General features: G+C 51.8%; 6 protein-coding genes across 6 annotated transcripts; 4 read left to right on the top strand and 2 right to left on the bottom strand.

The window, feature by feature from the left end:
* Positions 1-4,872: 4,872 nt before the first annotated feature.
* Positions 4,873-6,579, top strand: CABS01_13594 (Wd tetratricopeptide repeat domain-containing protein; the record flags this gene model as incomplete). Its single annotated transcript, XM_060546936.1, has 1 exon — positions 4,873-6,579. One exon carries the CDS (start codon positions 4,873-4,875, stop codon positions 6,577-6,579), a length of 1,707 nt encoding a protein of 568 aa, XP_060394760.1.
* Positions 6,580-8,044: 1,465 nt separating this feature from the next.
* On the bottom strand, positions 8,045-8,272 carry CABS01_13595 (uncharacterized protein; the record flags this gene model as incomplete). The annotated part of the gene is made up of 1 exon (XM_060546937.1): positions 8,045-8,272. One exon carries the CDS (start codon positions 8,270-8,272, stop codon positions 8,045-8,047), a length of 228 nt encoding a protein of 75 aa, XP_060394761.1.
* Positions 8,273-10,464: 2,192 nt separating this feature from the next.
* On the bottom strand, positions 10,465-11,978 carry CABS01_13596 (uncharacterized protein; the record flags this gene model as incomplete). The annotated part of the gene is made up of 4 exons (XM_060546938.1): positions 10,465-10,920; positions 11,007-11,364; positions 11,447-11,660; positions 11,858-11,978. The coding sequence occupies 4 exons, from the start codon at positions 11,976-11,978 to the stop codon at positions 10,465-10,467; spliced, it is 1,149 nt and encodes a 382-aa protein (XP_060394762.1).
* Positions 11,979-13,169: 1,191 nt separating this feature from the next.
* Positions 13,170-14,136, top strand: CABS01_13597 (uncharacterized protein; the record flags this gene model as incomplete). The annotated part of the gene is made up of 4 exons (XM_060546939.1): positions 13,170-13,383; positions 13,480-13,646; positions 13,737-13,894; positions 13,977-14,136. The coding sequence occupies 4 exons, from the start codon at positions 13,170-13,172 to the stop codon at positions 14,134-14,136; spliced, it is 699 nt and encodes a 232-aa protein (XP_060394763.1).
* Positions 14,137-14,804: 668 nt separating this feature from the next.
* Positions 14,805-17,134, top strand: CABS01_13598 (zinc finger protein ADR1; the record flags this gene model as incomplete). Its single annotated transcript, XM_060546940.1, has 6 exons — positions 14,805-14,861; positions 14,913-14,940; positions 14,990-15,311; positions 15,362-15,599; positions 15,665-15,799; positions 15,857-17,134. The coding sequence occupies 6 exons, from the start codon at positions 14,805-14,807 to the stop codon at positions 17,132-17,134; spliced, it is 2,058 nt and encodes a 685-aa protein (XP_060394764.1).
* A 254-nt stretch (positions 17,135-17,388) lies between these two features.
* CABS01_13599 (uncharacterized protein) lies at positions 17,389-18,553 on the top strand (the record flags this gene model as incomplete). Its single annotated transcript, XM_060546941.1, has 4 exons — positions 17,389-17,415; positions 17,472-17,660; positions 17,723-18,060; positions 18,154-18,553. The coding sequence occupies 4 exons, from the start codon at positions 17,389-17,391 to the stop codon at positions 18,551-18,553; spliced, it is 954 nt and encodes a 317-aa protein (XP_060394765.1).
* Positions 18,554-19,215: the final 662 nt, after the last annotated feature.

Raw genomic sequence — 19,215 nt, forward strand, 5'->3', positions numbered from 1 at the left:
GCCTTGAGCTGTTGACTCGCCAGATAACGTCGGTGGTGGCAGTCGTTACTATCCATGATATGCTTTTGAATGCCACAAAGCTGGATGCAATCAGCAGAGTCAGACTGAGTGATGATGAATGATTTGTCCGCAAAGCTAACTGTAGTTGTCGTTGGTCCGTTAGTGCTTCCGTAAGGTACACATTGATGATTTGCCGAAGCAGTTGCGCTGCCCTCAAGGGTCAAGGGACCATTGCAGTTCCGGGAATGGACACTCATTGTCCGGCATGGCGCTGATGCAGCACTACTGTTGTAGATCGAGTCGGCGTGTCGGGTGGCTGGTGGCTGGAGGATTTAGGGCGATGAGATGGCTGGAAGTAGAACAAGTTTGGCGGGATGATTTTGTGGCGAACCAAGTCGTGAACCCACTGCAGTGAGAGCGCAGCTGGTAGATCCAGCCAAGGAAGGACGACCATGACGGCTCACGGCCCCTGACCGAGCTGCCCGGCGGTCGGGAAGCAGCGCCGCTGCCTCAGAGCTAGAGCATGGAAGCATCTGAAATTGATTGCTCGGGTGCATTTTTGTATGCATCCCGTGGGGTCCATGGGTTTCGATAAGAAACGGCAAAGTTGAAGCGCAACGGAAGGATGAGCGGAAAGAGGGATTTAGCCTAAGCACCAAGCACAGAAGGTGGAAGGATCCTTCCTGCCTTCCTACCTTTCCGCATTGCTGGTCTCAGCGTTCCTGCCGAATCTAATGTGAACTGAGGTAATAGCAGGCTTCCGTTCTCAGCTAAGGTACCTAGGGCAGCACTTGCCCGGAGTGAAGCACCGACTGGTAGTAAGAAAGCAGACAACCTAAGACTAGATGGCAGGAATTATACCACAAACTCCTTTTTGTTAATATTACTTTCAATTTGCGAAATGCAGCGCTTCTGCTTTGGAAAAGTAGACAAAGTCTGTCCGGGGTGGGCAATTCGGACTGCGAGCATCGTTGCGAATGTCATGCATGTCGTCAACCCATGAAGAGCGAGCGCCAGGCACAATCGCTTCTCGCATTCCAACAACCTGCCGGAGGAAACGCTCCTGGAGCCATTAGCCCGCCCACATGCCCCTCCTCAACCACCTACCTCACCTCAAGCACTGCTGCGGCAGTGTACCCGAATGCAGCGCGACCACATACCTATCCAAGAAGCATGCCAACTATTAGCTTGTTCAATCGCTTCCGAAGCAAACGCCATTAGCTCCAAGTTACGCTTTCACACCTACGAGTGTGCGATTGTGGTCGACTCGATGCTCAGAATTAGTGCTCGCCTGACAGGAGTTACTGATCCAAGTTCATTCGCTGTATCCGTATATACCTCAAAATAGACATGACTGACACCATTTGCAGTGTCAACTCCACTCTTGTCCATCAAGCCAATCGCCCTTCTGCTGGTTCGTCGCATGCAATGCAGCGCTGCAGACAGACATCAGGAAACCGCCAGCCTCATGTTGGACGTGGGATCGACACCACGATACACCTCAATGGACGAGACCACCGATTTATCCACGTTGTCACTCCCACGTTGCTATTGTGCTGCCAGCCTTTGGCATGTGCCAGCGAGTCTGGGGAAGACGCCTAGACCACTGGCCCGAACCGGCGCGCCTCCTGCGAACTACCGGCCGAATCCAATATCAGAATCAACTCTATTATGCTATTTCCACGTCAAAGGACAGCAGTCCGATCTTTCGATGCCTGGTGTCCTATAGATCGCGGGCCACCGGCAAATGCCTGATTTGCAGTGCGCCCTCAATTCTCCAAAATGTACGAAATCGCAGTCCAAGTTCCGCGTCTCTGCTGCGTTACACAAGAAGATACACGAGGAATAAAACTGTCGAGCATCGGTGCCTTATTCGCTATCCAAGAACACATTTGTCATGCCAAATCGACGATATACTTCGGTATCCACTATTGGTCTCTGCGTGCCTGTCAATATCGCGAGTGCGGGCACAGGTACAAAGGCTGATGAGTGACATCTCTACAAGTCGCTACCTCGAAAGCTTCGTCACCTCTCTTCTGCATTATCACTCACGTCAGCAATAGCGTTTGATTCATCTTGAAGAAACCTGACAGATTTTACGAGTCTTTACATGAACGAGTCCGGAGTGCGTCATTGTTCGCGGTGCGTTTGATAGACCCCTGCATGACTCGACAAAATCAACCACCAGGCGGTTGATAAACTCGGTGGATTAAACGATCACAGCCGGTGCAAACTTGACGGTGCATCAGGATGTTGCGCCGGGCATCGATGCATCTCGACAATGACGTCACTGCGACGAACTGACTCGAAAGTCGTCCATCTCCAATTCAAGGGAACCATCACGAACCACCGGGCGGACGGGGGTTCAGCAGAAACCTGGTCCAGCTACTGCGGGGACGCTGTCGTCATAATGTTGACTCGAATACCAAAAAAGGAGGGGTGTTGGCGGGTCGCAGCGCTTGAAGTGAAGCGCCGCTTTCTGAAACGGAATCCCGCGATATCATCATCCACAAACGGTCCGGATGTCAATTCTGCAAAATTACACGCGTGATGGCCCGCGGGGGGAGCAACGATCAAGACCAGGCAATTGCCGATGTATGTGTAAGAGGCGTCCGATTTACAGCAGTGCGCTGCAGGAAGTGGACATGATTCACGTCGGCGGTGTGCCCAAGGCCTCGAATCCACACTTGACGGCGCATGCTGTTGGTTCGTTCGCCGCGACCAGGCCGGAGCACGCGGAGCTATTCCCGTGTTTGATATACTACATACATACGACAATGCCACAGCTGATATCGAGCGACAAACGGTGGGGACCGGGTTGCAGCAGATGCGACGAAAAGTGTCAATCAACTGGACCCTTAATCACGAATGGGACGGGAAGGCAGTATCCTCGGGGCGACCCAGTGCTAGGTAGGGTGCCAGGGCCCTTGCAAGTAAGCCTCATTCTGCGTTTTGCCCTGCTGCTCCAGCTATCCCTTGCTGCCCCAGATGGCGATCAGGCACTGGCAAGGACTTGTCGAAGAAACAAAGGACAGGAATAACTCCGGCACTGCGGTAAAAAAAAAATGGAGGCCCCTTTCCAGACTTCGTACAGAAAGGCAGGCAACTGGACAGAAAAGGTATCTGATCGGCCCAACGGGCGTCAAATGCTCCATCGGCCGCGTCTATTTCTTGTTGAATGTATCAGTACGAACAAGGCACGAATACCGTACTGCATAGGATTGCGCCGGCATGTGAATTGTTACGAGGAAAAAAAGGTTCATGCGGAAGAAACGAGAACCCATAAAAGGCAAAAAAGTCAAAACGGAAATGACGGGATGAAAGCAACGGGGAAACTAGACACTGACGTCACTAGACATGCGGTTCCTTGAAGAGGGTTCCCAGGTCTCAAGCCAATTCGCGACAAGTCGCAATCCCCAGTATCCACGGGAGAAGAGCTCGGGCAAGCGCGTGGTACGTGAGGCTGACAGGGTCGAGTCCCCTTGTTGCTGAGTTGCAAAGCCAAGTGGTACGAAACCATGTTTTCACTGCCACTGCCCCGTCTCAACCGTCCATCGAAGGGTCATCTTACCAGGAACCATGGACCACGGACTTCAAGGCAAATCAAGGGTCGCAACCTATCCGTACATCTAACTTTCCCCCCCTTGGAGGACGCAGCATGGGTGTGCGATGGTCTCTCAGCCAGTCACGCCGTTGCGCCTGGCGGTTCAACGTCAAGACGTTCCGGGTTGAATGCGCTTGCGGTCTTGGGAGCGGTTGTCCGCAAGTCACAAAGACCAGGTAGGGCAGTTTTACCCCTCCACGCGAAGGACCCTGAAGTTCCAGTTTTCAAGGGTCCAGTCCAGAACCCCCCACTTGTCACCACGCACCAACGGACCCCAATCCGCGGCCAATATCCAATTGATGAGTTGCAAATTTCTTCCCCTTCCCTTTCGAGGTCAAGGTCGACGACGACTTGCGTCTGTGTTTAATTTCCATCTTGTTGCCCCCTTTTAAAAAACGGCATACTTGGACGGACCGGCCATCAACCAAAAATAGGGTCTCCGTCTTACTGGGACCAAGCTAAACAAACCGGGCTAGTCACCTCCGGCTACAACTGTCAAGACAGGCAGCAAACGCCAATCGAGGAGAATCAGAGAGAAGAGCAGCACAGGATCAAGCACGACTAAAACCAGAGAGGCATCAGGGCGCGCCATCACCCGCCAGACCAACACCATCGCCTCACCTTCATTTCCGTCTGATTGACGAATAAGGACGCCTTCCTTCCTTCCAGTCCTGCCATCTCATTCTCGCCTCTTTTCCTTCATCGGACCTTTCCCCCCCTTCAAATCTACTTACTCTCGTTTCCCCCATTTTTCAAATCCGTTTTCCCCGGGCTCTTTCTTTACGCTGTAATTCAACGACTTCCAACGGATACAGCCCGGGCAGGGTTGCCATAAAGTGGTCTGACCAGTTGTGGGCTTGCCCCGTTCTCTTTGCCCAAAAAAAAAACCCCTCTCAGTCGAAAAAAACAAAACAATTAAAAAAAAAAAAAAAGACCTCGAGACACAACCGCGCGCAGCCGTGTGCCGGGCTTTTTCCTCCTAGGGTTCAGGTTCATCTCACCGTTCCGTTCCCGAGACGGTGTTCCATTAAGGTACCACAACACGTCCGCTCGACTTGGACCTTGAGCCCAGCAATACCAGGATCGTTATTCTCCTCACTGACGTCAGTGTCACTTGCATCCAATTTCGATCTCGATTCCTGGGCGGCATCTCCCTTCTTTTGCCTTGTTTCCCTTCTTTTTATCAGCAGCCCTGCCTGCACCTTGTTGGATGCTAGCCCCGAACAGTGCTGCCCAAGCGCTTTGCTACTAGCTTCCTTTTCTTCACCATGTCGACAGCAAGCACCACTACCACGGGCAATGAGTCGCCCTTGGAGGATGAAAACACTCGACGCTCAGAAGGTCTACTCGAGCATCGCCGACGTCTCACAGAGACTTTGGTCGACAACCCATACGACTTGATCACTTACCTCGAACGTGCCGTTGTCCACTCTGAATTGGGCTACCCCGACTTGGCCGCCGGCGATGCCTATAAAGCTCTTCTTTTGACCGACGACGTCCTCCACGAGGGCTCTGAGTATCACGAGCAAGCTATCGAGGCTCTTGGATCCCGCCCTCTGGACCCACTACCTATTGTCCTGGACCATGGCATTCTGTCGAAGCTCGGAAGCGACTATCTGACAGACGAGGCCAGAGACCAAGCAAGCCTCGTCGCTCATGTAGCCAAACTATCCTCTGTTCGCGCCTTTCAGATTCTTGCCCTCAGTCTTCTGTTGTGCGGATGCCTGAAAAGCGCGCACGAGTTTTGCGACCGAGGTCTGCTGATCGCTCCCGAGAACGACGAACTCCTTCAAACGATGGGATACATCAAGCATGTGGCGAGTCGGAGATGTCGCAGAGACGACTTCAACGTCAACGTTCTTCCGGAATGGGGGCTTGTTCGGAGGGAAGTCTACCCCTGGAACACATACGAGCCTGACCGTTTTGCTCCCGAGTCCCTCGAATTTCTGAACGCCGAACTATCAAAGTCTGCACCCAAGTGTGCGGTCCAATTGTCTAAGCTCCCGGTCCTTTTGGAGGCAGCCAGCGATATGGATGACTACGATATCATACCCACTTGCAATCAGCTGGGCCTCTTTGCGACGCAAGACATTGCGCCAGGAGAGGCCGTCTTGGAAGAATATTCGCTTTTGACCGCCAATAATCGCCTCAAGGAACCAGTCTGCGATGCGTGTAGTGCGGAACTGCCACCGTTGGGCAGCGAGCCGGCCGCTGTCAGCTGCGACGAATGTTACGACACAGTTTTCTGTAGCCAACACTGCCACGATATGGCGCAAGAACTTTACCACCCTGCTGTATGCGAGAAGGATGTCGACGCCATCGCCAAGGACCCTGAAGCTTCGGAAGCCGATGAGACACTACACCTGCTTCTTCTTGCGCGTGTCTTGGCCATGTCCAACCACCAAGAAATACATCCCTTGGATGTGACACAGATCAAGTACATCTGGGGTGACTTTGTGCCTTCCGCATCGAACGATATCGAGATCTCACCGAGTGCGAATCCGCCGCCGGAATGGACGCTGCCATTCTCGTTCAAGTACAATATCGAGACACCCTTCCACATCCTCGAAAAGATGGACGTCGACATTTATAGCACTATTCAAGAACACGATTTGTGGGTTCTGAATACCCTCTACAGCAAATTCCGCGGAACGGCATCAGCCCGTAAGAACCCACGCGATGGTCGGCCCGATGTCGCTGCAGTACACCCCCTTTGGTGCTTAGCCAACCACGACTGCGATCCGAACGTCACATGGGATTGGGGAGGACAGATGACACTTTGGGCGCGGAAGACAAAGGTTGTGGGCGGCGCTCCAGGAGGGCTCAAGGCTGGTGAAGAGGTCTTGAACCACTACTGCGACGTAACAATGCCCGTCGATCAACGAAGGGCTTGGGCAAAGGGAAGTCTCGGCGGATGGTGCATGTGCCAAAGATGCCGAGACGAAGCTGCTGCTGCCGAGCCGCAAGCATCCTGAACCTTGCTCATCATCAACCGCAAGATTTGAAGACCTACCAGAGACTTGACAGTCTACACTGCCTACTTTCGACCGGCGATTTTTGAACGTCGGAAAACTTGCGATTAGCGAGCGATTTACGGGGAATTAGAGGAAACATACCATTAGAGATTATATCATTGGAGGGGTCGAAATTCGGGGTCGAGGCAACAGGAAGATCCATTTTTTACGTCCACTAGGTTAGGGATACCTACCTTAGGATATGCTTGTACACGAGCCCCCTGGTCATGGACTTGGGGGAGAGAGGGAGACATACACGACAAAATAATCGCGAAACGTCCTTTTTTATGCATACTACTGTGGACAATTTCTAGTTCACATACACCCTACGGTTTATCGCCTCCGTCTTTCTTCTATCTGCGATACCACCAGGCCTACCCCTCGAGGCCATTCGCATGTTAAAAGCATTCGTCCACAGCGTTCTAGAGAAGCTCGAAAGTATATATATACTGGCATCTGTGAACACTGATGGATCCAGGCCTTGAGCTCTTACGAGTATTTCTGTATACCTTTTGGTTTTAGCACTCAGCCCTGATGGTCTTGGGAGTAGGTGTTGCTACAGCGTGTAAGACAGGCTACAGGCTACAGACAAAGATGCCTATTCAGCCTGTGTCTCAATGGTTTGATTGATATGCGCAGAGCACACAGTGATAAACACAGCGCTACATGTATCATTTGGGTAATGCACGAATGGCGACTTCTTTGGAGAGGCCGAGGCTGAGGTTGCCGAGAGCGATATCCCCAAGATGTCGCACTATCGCAGTCAAGCCAAGTACCCTGAGTCGACTTCCTCTAGGTTAGCCACGCAACTACTCGACGCCAATGTTCTGTTCTCCTTGAAGCGTATCAGGAGCAGGCGGTAAGAAAAAGGTTGAATAGACTTTGAAAAATCGATGTCGTTGGCTTTCATGCTGGGAACCGGCGCTGCAGTTGGGCAGGGCGAGGCGAACGTGCAGGGCAGACGACAGAACGATGCCGCATGCAAGATGACGCCAGGATCGGAATACCGATGACAAGGCAAATGGTTGCCTGGTCTCAGGCATGTAATGTTGGATGTCGCAGCACGACGCAACCCATGGTGATGATCCAATATAAAAGATTATTTTGAGAAATGCGTTCTTTTATTGATGACGTCATTGAACAGTTATCAAGTTGGAAACAAAGGCACCCAAGTCTGCTCCTACAAAGCTGAGGAACTTACTCTGAACAATACCAGGGTTTCCCTCGCAACGGGTTCCGTGTGCCGGAAGGATCGGAACGACATAATTGAGTAGACCACCCCATGGGCCATCTAGGCGGCATACACACCCAGCACCTTGCTAAGCCTTCTGGAGGAAACCCGTCCTCACAAGCCTATTGTTTTTCTCCCCTTCTGCACAGATCCGCCGTTCCAGTCGAGAGACTACTCGTTGCGAATCGCACCGTTTCATTTGAACGGGCACCGCGTGTCGAGGCAGACGCCGATGCTGGGCGTGTAGCCCGCGCAGTTGAGGTCCGCGGCGCAGCCGACGGAAGGGCCGCCGTAGCAGCAGCAGCACTCTGCCTTTGTGGGGGCGCGCTTGTCGAGGGTGGTGGTCTCGGTTCCGCCTGGGGTGGCGGCTGCTGCTGTGACGGCGGCGGCGAGGGCGAGGGCGAAGAGAGATTTGAGTTGCATTTTGATTCTTGGGGGTAATTATGTGGAGAAGGGGAATTGGCTTCTGGTTGGTATTATGGCGACTTTGTCTCCGGAATTGACGTGCTTTTTTGGTACGTTGGTGATGCTTTATGTAGTTTTGGCGTTTGAAGGTATGTGGCATTTCTACTGGGAGGTTCAACATGAGGGAGAGAGAGGATGCTATCTACATTCCTATTATGGAGTCATCCACCGATAGGATTCATTATGTCTCGAGTGATCACTGTCTTAGTTGACGGTATCGCCAAGGGCCCCAGGAGCTGACAAGAAGCGGGGGAGGGGGTTGAGTAAGGCAACGAGTGAAATCATCGGTTCTCAGAAAACCCCTCTGTCTTATACGAAAGACTTACAGCGTTTTCAATCTCTCGTATCTTGAGTAAGCGAGCTGAAGGAGTCTCCGGGCGTAGAAGGATTTGCGGCACAGCAATCTGGTGATCGCGGGGCTTTATAGATACCTTGAAAAGGCCTTATCTGAGCTGACAATCTGGAAGGTGCCAAGAAGGAAGGAATTGAGTCTAATGCGGGTTGGGTTCGGGGTTTGGACACTTGATGGAGAAGGTGGTTGTGTAGACGTCTTGCCTCCTTTTTTTGTGGCGATTTCGTTCACGGTGGAGGATGCGCTTTGTTCAAGCGAGTCTGTATCCTCATGTTATTCGGATCAATTGAGTGCAGGATACGATGGAAAGGACCGTGAATCGCAAGAATACATGGCATGGCGGGAGCATAGTCACTAGGCATTCTGTTCGGGGACCGTTCTTGCCTCAACTTACGTGTAGAAGGACAAAATGCTGCTGCTGCTGCGAAGAAATTCCTCTCAATGCTCAAAAATTAGTAGCTGAATGGGCTCGTGATAACCCGTTTAGTTGGAAATCAGCATCGCGATGTAGACGTGAAGTTGAGAAAACTTGCGTCATGTGACCCGAGCATACAAATTGGAGGATTCAGAGTGGATTTATAGTCCCGATTGAGCAGCGAAACTTATAGGCTTGAAGTCTGAGATTTGGGACGGCCGCGACGGAGGAAATGCCCGCCTCCGCGGACCGCGGGAGAGGGACCTCTCTCTCTCGTGTCTCGGTTTGGGATTGAAGACGGGGCCTCGTCCGCCTCCGCGGCTCAGCAAACTGATTGGCTCAAATCAACACGGAGCCCGCTCCGAACCTCTCTGGAGTCTGGGAGAGGGGATGTTGATCCCAAGGAAGAAGCCGAGTTGACTCAGCTGACTCAGTTGAGAGCCGAGGCGGCGGCAGGCAGCGGAGGGGCAGCCCGCCTCCGCGGGATAGAGAAAGCCAAGGGTCTCGGACTAACTCGAATCTTGGATACGGGAATAGTGAGAAATCGTGGTCTTTGGGTCACTGTACGAGGTCCTGGAGTCGCTGATTGGAACAAGAACGAACAACGTGCTAAGAACGTTTGGTTCAACGTAGACAAACCCCTAACGGAGCTTCATCCGGCTCCGAAATGGTGGCGATTTTGTTGACTTTTTTTTTTGGGCGGCCTGTGTAACGTATTACGCTGGCAGGCAACGCAGGTCCGTCCCACCCTCATTCCGGTTCTTTTCCTCCGCGGTGCGCGCGATGCGTGTTCGGGGTTAGTTACCACGAAGGCTGGCTGGCGGGGCATAGTCCGTCGCCGCCGAAGCAGCTTTCACGTACAATCTGATCATTGTTCGGTGGCTTGAGAACAGAAATGGTAACGACGGAGCGGTGCCCGGCTCCGCGAAGCAATCATATCGACGTTGATGTCTGTTTCTATATAAGGGCGTCTATTGCGCTCGAGATGGTGTGAAATTCGCCTAGCCCAGAGGGCTTGGGTAAGCAGAAGACGGACGGGCTCTGCTGCCACCCCCTTCCTTCACTGCCAGCTGATCCTCTTGTCTGGCTTCCTTATTTCCTTTGCCATACGCAGCCAAGTTTGCTGCTGTGATTTTGAGGCAACTGGTTTTCTGCCAAAGTCGAGAATGCCAATCCTCAGGTTTTGGATGCAGATATCAGTTCCATGAAGACTACAAGCCGGCTTGCTTTGGTATCTTTGATTTCTCTTCGGATCAGCAATAGTGGGCAGCGACCCTGTTTCGAGCGATGTCTTGGATGTTGTCCTACTATCGGACCAGTGATCGGGACCCCGGAAACAGCCGTTGAGTGTAATCAGCGCACACCCATGATAAGATCCCTTGCCTAGAGCTCGTCGTGGATCTCAGGCTTCTCTTCTCCAGTCTCCTTGGTTGCCTCCTTGGTCTCCTCAGTCTCTACCTCGGAACCGTCTCGCCCCTTCACTGGGACCTCCTCCATGACCTGCTCCACAATCTCCTCATCCGCAGTCGGCTCACCCACCTGCCAGGCATCGGCGTTACCTTCAGAGATATCGGCGATGTGCTGCGCGACCGCGTCTACCGTGATCTTGTCCCCTTTGAACGGGAACGCCAAGCCCACAGCCGGGTTATAGACCGCCACGCCCTCGGTGGCATCCGGCGGCAGGCCAAAGAGCGACGGCATATCGGGGTACTCGCCGAGGTCGACCGTCACGAAGGTGATGTACTCGTGGTACTGCTTCGCCATGGGTTTCACAGCCGATGTCCAAGAGTCTAGGTTCTCTTCGACCGTCGAGAAGAAGTAGGTCAACGACTTGCCGGACTGTGAACATCTCATACGTTAGTAGTTTGCCTCTTGGACGTTACATGAAAAACATCTGTAAGACTGCAAAAGGGTTGCCAACTGACGCTTAAATACTTGGCCTCATTTCTCCTCGTCAACCGCGGCACGAGCTGCGACGCGCACTTTTTCAGCATCTTCTCCATCGAGTCGACCTCGTCCAGCTCGGACGTCATGTGGAACGCGCCGTCGGCGTTGTTATAGCACGCGATCCGCCCGGGCGCCTCGTCAATCGTCGTCAGCCCGAAGGCGTAGCGATCGCGGTAGCGCCCGGCCATCTCGGTGAAGCGCTCGCGCAGGCTGGTCTCGGACTCGGCCATGTGCGCAATCAACACCACGTCGTCGTCCTTGTTGAAGGATTTCGCGGCCTTGCTGTCGAGAGGGACCACGGCGGGGCGGAGCATGCGGCGGACGAAGGCGGTGATTCTACAAGAGAGAGAGACGCGGGCGGCTTAGCTGAAGCTCCTTTGTGAGGTGATCAAGGGGGGGCCGATGATGAGGAACATACTCAGAGGCCTTTCTGGGGCCGCGGTAGTGGTGCTTCATGCCGTCTTGGCGGTAGAGGCGGATGGCGGGGTAGGAGGCGACGTCGTGTTCGGAGCAGAGCGAGGCTGAAGTCGAGCAGTCTACTGAAAGAGCGGCCGGGACGGCATCTTCGACGGCGGACCAGTGCTTTTCGAGGGCTGTGCTGGCGTCGCTGTTGTCCGTGTTAACGAATGTTGCTGTAGAGATGCAGAATGTCGTACGTTGAGGGCTTTGTTAAGGTCAGCGCGTTGCTAATATGTGGCGGCGGCATCGAACTCGTGAGAGTATTCGCAAGGGCATGAGCTCAAGGACCAGAGGCTCGGCTTACCTCAATAACTGTACATGGCGTCAGCATGCTGTCGGAGAGAGGTCTCGTGAGACTGGTACAACTTACACGCTACTAGGCTGTGCTCGTTCGCCTTGAGGGCATCGCGGGCTTCGGTTTCGGTCTTGTGCTGCCAACCCAGGCCCGCGCCGGTAAGTGCGAGCAACGGCAAGAGAGTCTTTAGAGACATGGTGAGGAGCTTTGGTGAGAACAAAATGTGCCCTACGCTACCTATGCGATCGGCACCTGTCAAGTGAGTGGTGGTGGGGGTGGAAAAGAAGCTTAAAAGGAGGCAAGATCTGAAGAGAAGGATGAAAGATTGGCGCGAAAAAGAGGACGGCAAGGTCCGGATCGGGGGAGGTAGCTACCCCATGTAAGGTGTTGAATTGGGTTTTTGACTCGCCGTGGCTCTCGTGGCGGGTGCCTCCTGACGGGGGATGGGTGGCCGTCTGATTGGTGCAAGATCGGAGGGTGCGGCCGAGACTCCTGAAACGGCGGGCGGGCAGGGATATTGATGAGCGGCCGTTTGATCGCCGGAGCCAGTGGGGTCGGTGGGGCCGTGGCAGCGGTGACATTCGAGACAAATATTCGCGAGGATCGCAAGATCACACCCTGAAGAAGCAGACATTGATATTGAGCGAATGAGGGCTTACTCGATCTATGAGTTCAGTTCTTAAGTCAAAGGAAACAAGTTAAGTCGCATGAATTACACATGAGTATCCATGCTATCAGCGCCATGTATTTACCAGTGGTACGAGCGTTTCCCTGACTGACTGAAGTGCGCCGAGCTGGAGTATCTCAGCTCTTCGAGATATCAAAGGCACCACATTGTCAGATCTTCATTTTGAAACGAATCTGTTCTCTTCTCGTAGGTACGACAAAGCTATCTAAAGTGCTCTGAAAGATTAGGTGTTGCTTGACGGTATCGATGTCCTGAGGCGAGGGTGATTTCAATTTCACGCAGCTTACGTAGTGGCCCTAGGCCTGTACGCCATTTGGCGCCATCAAGGGGTAAGACTTCCAGCATTCTTTTTGATTAAATCGAAAGGAGACTTTGTGTCAAATCTTTTTTAGAAAACATGCTTTGGCTCGCAGGGCAGAAGAGAATAAAGAGCCAAGGGAGCAAGGGAGTGGGCATCTTGGTACCGTAGTAGTAGTACCACGACGAACACTGCGGTCCCAATGCGGTCAATCAACAGTCAAAGCAAAACGACATCCAGAATTTGGCTCATGTTGTCCAGTCGGTCTACATCTCTATATAACAGGCTTCTACCCTTTCTACATATGGACAGATCTCAGCAGTCGATTGGAATTCCAGCACTACAGCTTCCGTTTCCGTATCGACAGGCCATGATCATCTCGTCATCCAGAATTATCCAAGATGGTCTTTCTACTCAGAATTGCAATCTTTGCCCTGGCAACTGCTCCTTTGATAGCTGCGGCTCCGACTGATGTTCGATCACCTAGTCCGCCACGCTCGTCCCCACCTTTCACCTTCGAGCAATGGGCTGATGATATTATCAATAACCCCACGGCTCAACACATATCTGCTAAAGAGGCAGCAGAAGCTTCAATTAGATCTCGGAACATCATCGGTGTGTTCTTCAACTGCCCATGACTTCGTGTAAATTTGTGGTATGGGACCAAGAAAGGTGCCGAATTATCTGCTAACATCCGACTCTCCGCAACAGGCTGGCAATCTACAACCCCTCACAACACTTCTTGGTCTGAAGAATCCAATGGAAGTCAATCAAATAAGCGCGATAAAGTCTTCCTCAAATCCAAGACTTCTGAAAGTGGCAAGATCATTGATATCAACACCGTTCGATGCAACGGCTTCCCCACAAATATGGCACCGGTATGTCTTGATGTCTATCCACTCTATCTCAGTGGGTCACAAAACAGTTCATCTGGCTGACAGTCTGCATTCTATTTTACTGTACTGCAGATTGAGAACGCCGCCTGGTGCATTCAGTGGCTTGCAAACCAAGATGACAACAAGTGCATTGTTATGGAAAAGGAGGTGACAGGGTTCTGCCGCTCAAATGGTGAAACTTTCATTCTCGGATGGAGGAAGAACAAGAAATCTCTGCACCAGTCAACTTGGTAAGCGCTCGCTCTCGTCCTCAACTTAGGCCTCCTCGCTCCTCAAAGCTACTTTGACTGACAAGATACTCCCGAACCATAGCCAGGAAATCGCAAGAACTGCGGGAAGGATCATGGATTACTGCACAAGTAGCGGATTCGTACAAGGAGAAACAACTGCGTGGAATGATACGGCTACTGGAGTTATGATTCGGACGTTTGAGTCGGGTGCTATTGACAAAAACATCAAGCTTGAGATGTGATTGGCTTTTCGAAACAGCCCTCGACGAGCCTAAAGCGTTTCTTTGTTATTTTTTCCTCTTTCTAGAGACGAAAATTGACCTCCTTTTGCTACCTACCTTTGTAGTTTCGTTCGAGTGAAACCTAAACAAACTGCGAAGACTTAGTAAGGTAGTAACCGTAGGTACTCAACCCAACCATTTACAAAGGACATCGTGACGGATTTTACACCTTAATCGCTGAGTCGCTCCTTGAAACACAGTTGATGGGATGTATTTCTCAATACTTCATGCATTCATGACTGAAAACTTCTACCTATGGGAAACTGAGAATTTGCCCGCCTCATTCGCAAATCGCTAAGAATCTAGACTCAAGACTGACAATTCTCTGGCTGTAGGGTCTGTGAGATTGATAACGAATCATAGAGTGTTTTATCACAAGAAATAAAGTATTTATTAATTGGAAACGTTATGAAATAAAGTTTCAGCTTCATTTTTAATTGTATTCGCCCTCGCCTGTGTGGCGTAGGAGTCTAGTGTAGAGGAGTATGCCAATAGGCAGACCCTCAGTTGTAGTATGCAAAAAGACGAATCGATAAGCATAGACGCACGGGCCCATCACCCCTTTAGCTACTTCTCCGTTTGCCGGGGTCCTCAACGTCCACCCAAACATCAAAAGCAGCATTGCGCCCATGATGAGTTCGCGGCCCTTCACCTGCACAGAGTGCACGCAGACATTTACGAGAAATGTAGGTATCCTTAAACCTCCACTCAATCATGGTGACTAAGACACGTCAAAGGAAAACTTGGAACGACATAAACGCTCAAGTATGTGTCAGCCCCAAAATTTCAAAGTTGCGAAGCTCACACTTGCCAGGACATGGTAGCGATAGCCGCAGGCCGTTCAAATGCGAAAATTGTAAAGCCAGGTTCACCAGAAAGGATGTGTGCAAGAGACACGCCGAAAGATGTAGAGGCACGTTCAGCCGTGTGTTGATGGTCGCTGGTATTCAGAACGGAGCGGAGCAACCGGCACCGGCCTTTGAAGACACTGCTCTTTCACCAGACGACCAGGATGATTCGCCCTTTTCAACTTCTCAGGAAGGCGTTATCGCTGGAGTTGGAGATGACACCATCTACCCAAATAGCCCACCAGAAGCTGCAGAAGTGCCTGACGCGGATGAGCTTCTAGTGACGGAGTAGGTTATCCAAAGATACGGTCTCATTTCACAACTAACTGATTCCTCAGGATTATGACGAGCGGAATAGAAACTTACGTATCAACGTATTTCGAGAATTTCCATCCATCATTCCCACTTGTGCATCGACAAAGCCTAGGGAATGAGTTACCCAAGTTATCGAAGCAGATTATCGTTTCAATTGGCATGCTATATGCTTCTAGGAATGTGTCTGAGGAGGAAACGGCATCTTTGACGCGCAAGAGCCAAACCCTATGGAATAATGGCCATGATGAACTTTGGCGAGTTGTAAGTCTGAACTGCGATATCAAATCAAGCATTGATTGTTTTAGTACTATGCTCACCTATGCTAGGTTGAGGCGGACTGGAGAGAAATCCGCAGGACATGGGTTATGCAAGCATGGCTCCTGCATATAATCTATGGGGCCTTCACTGGCAATGCATCTGACTTCGATAAATCAAAGAAGATGTTACGATGGATTGTAGACGTAAGATGTTCATACTGATAGGTGCTGGCTGATTCCTCATTAACCTGACCTGAACAGGCCGCCCGAGACCTCGGTCTCCTCCGTCAAAACGTTTTCCAGTCAACATCCAGGTTCAGAGACTCGGAAGAACAGACATTACACGATCACTGGATTTCATACGTTGAGTCGGAGTCCATGAAGCTATCCATGTACACTCTGCTGTTTCTCGACTTTCATATTTTCTCCCCTTGCAACATTCGCCCGCTTACCACTCCCACCGAGCTCGATTGGGAGCTGCCCCTTGCTTCATCATTATGGGAAGCGGACACATCGTTAGCATGGGCTCAACGGCTCGGAGACGAACCCCGAACCGTCGGACTGGTCCGGTCTCACGACACGCCTGGCATGACTTGCCCAACAACAAAATCACTAAACCTTGCCATGCAATCATTGATGACGGACACACCGAGTCCGCAACTTTTAGCGGCGCTACGTGCTTCGCCGATGGCAACACTCTTCGTTCTCACCAGTCTCGATTCACTCGTCAGGGATTTTACCCGGTGCTACTATCAACTCCCACCGGCTTTGGCCGACCCAAACGCGTACCACATTCTCACTCAATCTCAAAACCGACAGGTCAGTGCAGCTTTACGATACGTCTCTGAGATCATCACAACGCAAACCGCAGCGGCAGATAGCTCGAACTGGCACATCTTGAACTTTGCTGAGCGTATCGCTCTATCTGTTAAGCTTGCGCTCTGCAAACCCGATGATCTTCTGATTGGTGGTATCGTGGAGAATAGCGTCGTTGCTGGCCTCACCACCGCGACACATCTCACCATGGGACTTCAAGTTGGAGCTCGCAGATCGTTGCAAAACCTCCTCAGATACAACTCCGGCGATGACGGGATGTTGATCTTCCTTGATGACCTGATGGACGTCCTGTCAAGTGTGACAAGCATCGAGAGGCAAGATCCGTTGCGAGAAGCGCCGTGGGCGACGGTGGCTACATACAAGATCCTCCTGGCAATATGGAGATTGCTGCGATGGGCAACAGGAGAGATGCGACGGAAGTCAGGGACCCAGCCGACCGTCCGCACTCGGTTTGAGGCCTCCACCATTGTCTTCAATTCCATCCTTGAAGTCTTGCAGCGACAAGAGGACATCGATGGCCAAACTCGGCGCCTCTCGGTTCGGGAGTCTACCGCATTAGGCATGGCGTCGGAGGCGAGCGAGGTACGCTTCATGGAAACTGTATTGCAGTTCTGGAAGGGGAGACCTGTTTGGGCAATGGGGTCCTTCATGACAACGGTGCTCGAGGAGGTCATCTCGGCTGGTGGTATGGCTTATGAGTAAGGGTGCGCGGACTAGCGCGCGGCGAGTAGGCCGCTGCCCCGGACTGGGGTTGCTGCGGAGCTCCGCCGCAGCCACCACTTATCTCGAACTGTATATCTACACTTTCAAGAGGCACTTGAATTGTCACCTGGAGTAGTCTGTGACATCCCGAATTTTCCGAGTCGTTTCAATCTTCCAAAGCGGCTTACCACCGGCTATATCCTACACCAAGTCAACGTTGATTGTGTCCCCGTCAAACAGACGCCAAGAAAATCATGGCTGCACAGGATAATTTTGGATGGGTATTACTTCCCCTACTATAGTTATTATTCCCTTGTTCACTCACACGTGACTCTAGTTTGGTCTGGGGTCCATGGGAATTGGCATGGCACTGAATCTGCAGAAACACCTCGCATCGAATGGTCTACCGCCTCTTCGGTACAGCAACCGAACGCTTTCGCGAGGTGAATCTCTGCGGGAAGCCGGGGGACTTCCTGAACGAGACTTCGAGACTTTGGTCCTCAAGTCATCCGTCATATTCACAATGGTAGTTTCTAATCGTGCTTGTAATTTCGTGGCATTTCCGCAATTGCTTATTGACCATCACAGATCTCAAACGATGAGGTCCTGGACAGTCTTGTATCGAAGGCTCTCGACACTTGGAGCAGCGCCATACTCGAAGGCAAGATATGGGTTGATACATCAACAGTCCATCCAGATACTGCAGCGAGGTGCTCCGAACGTCTTGCTAAAGTGGGCGCTACATTCGTTGCGTCCCCTGTCTTTGGAGCTAGCCCTATGGCGGCCGCTGGTCAGCTCATCTTTGCCATGGCCGGCCCCCCCACCGCTATCGAAAAGCTGAGGCCATTTGTGGTTAATGTCATGGGAAGAAGCATAATAGATATGGGCGAAGATGTCCGTAAATCAAGCTTGCTCAAGATATCAGGGTGAGCATTGCGTTTTATTATTGGCCATTGTTGGACCAAATCGGTCCGAGATTGTAATTTGCCCACAATACTAATCACATCTTTCTGGAACAGAAACATCTTTGTCATTGGCTTCCAGGAGTTGACCGCCGAAGCGCAAGTCTTTGCCGAGAAAACCGGGCTCGGTACCCGCCAGATGGAACAGTTCATCAGGGACATGTACGGCCCCGTTATCGAGAGCTACTCGAAGCGCATGACAACGGGCGCATACGCGCCACCCTTGGGGACACCCCCTGGCTTCGCAGTGTCCCTGGCGGCCAAGGATGCCGGACACGCGGTGAGGATCGTCGAGGAGCATGGTACAAGAATACCGACTATCGAAACAGCGTTGTCCCGTATGGAGGCCGCTAGGAAGTATGCAGGAGAATCATTGGATAGCTCGTCAATCTATGGTGCAGCTCGGCTCGAAGCCTCATTGCCTTTTTGGAACGAGAATAGCAGACAGTCTAATTAGAATGAATTTGTCTTTGAAGTCAGTCACTTGGACCGTTCTTCAGACGGAAAATTTGTCAAAATAGTGCACGAAGGCAAGAAATCATTCCTGCTGTCATGATTGACGATTCACTGCCCCTTATACCTCTACAAAGTTCAATATTGAACAACCAGATATCACGGATAGCCCAAACCTTTCCCAGTAACACCAGACAGTGTACTGGTATAGGGATTTGCGTCACTCCAAATTACATGACTAGGTGTACATATTCCACAAAGCCAACTAACCATGACCTACTGACCCGGATCCGGGGAGAGGGAACGGGGCTCCGCTGATCCATCCAGCTGGATACTAGCTCCATAGACAACTGTCATGTTATCTAGCGCCATGTGTTAGAGTGTGTGTCAAGGAGCGAGGAAAGACTCGGAGATAACGGCAACGGCACTCAGCCGGGATATGGATGTCTCATCCCGTCGTACCCCAAGATTGCGGAGCTCGCTGCGTCGACCGGGCCAACCTCAAAATGCGGGGGCGGAGCTCCGTTGGCATGCATGAGACGACGGTGGATCCAAGATAGCAGCATGACCGACCTTGATGTGAAAATCCCCTATCTCAGCGATAACCAGCCCAAGCCACGCTCAAGTCGAGCGTAGCTGGGGTTGCTACTACCACAAAGGCCACCC

Source organism: Colletotrichum abscissum, assembly GCF_030869225.1.
Source record: "Colletotrichum abscissum strain IMI 504890 chromosome Unknown Scaffold_46.1, whole genome shotgun sequence".
NCBI lineage: Eukaryota > Fungi > Ascomycota > Sordariomycetes > Glomerellales > Glomerellaceae > Colletotrichum > Colletotrichum abscissum.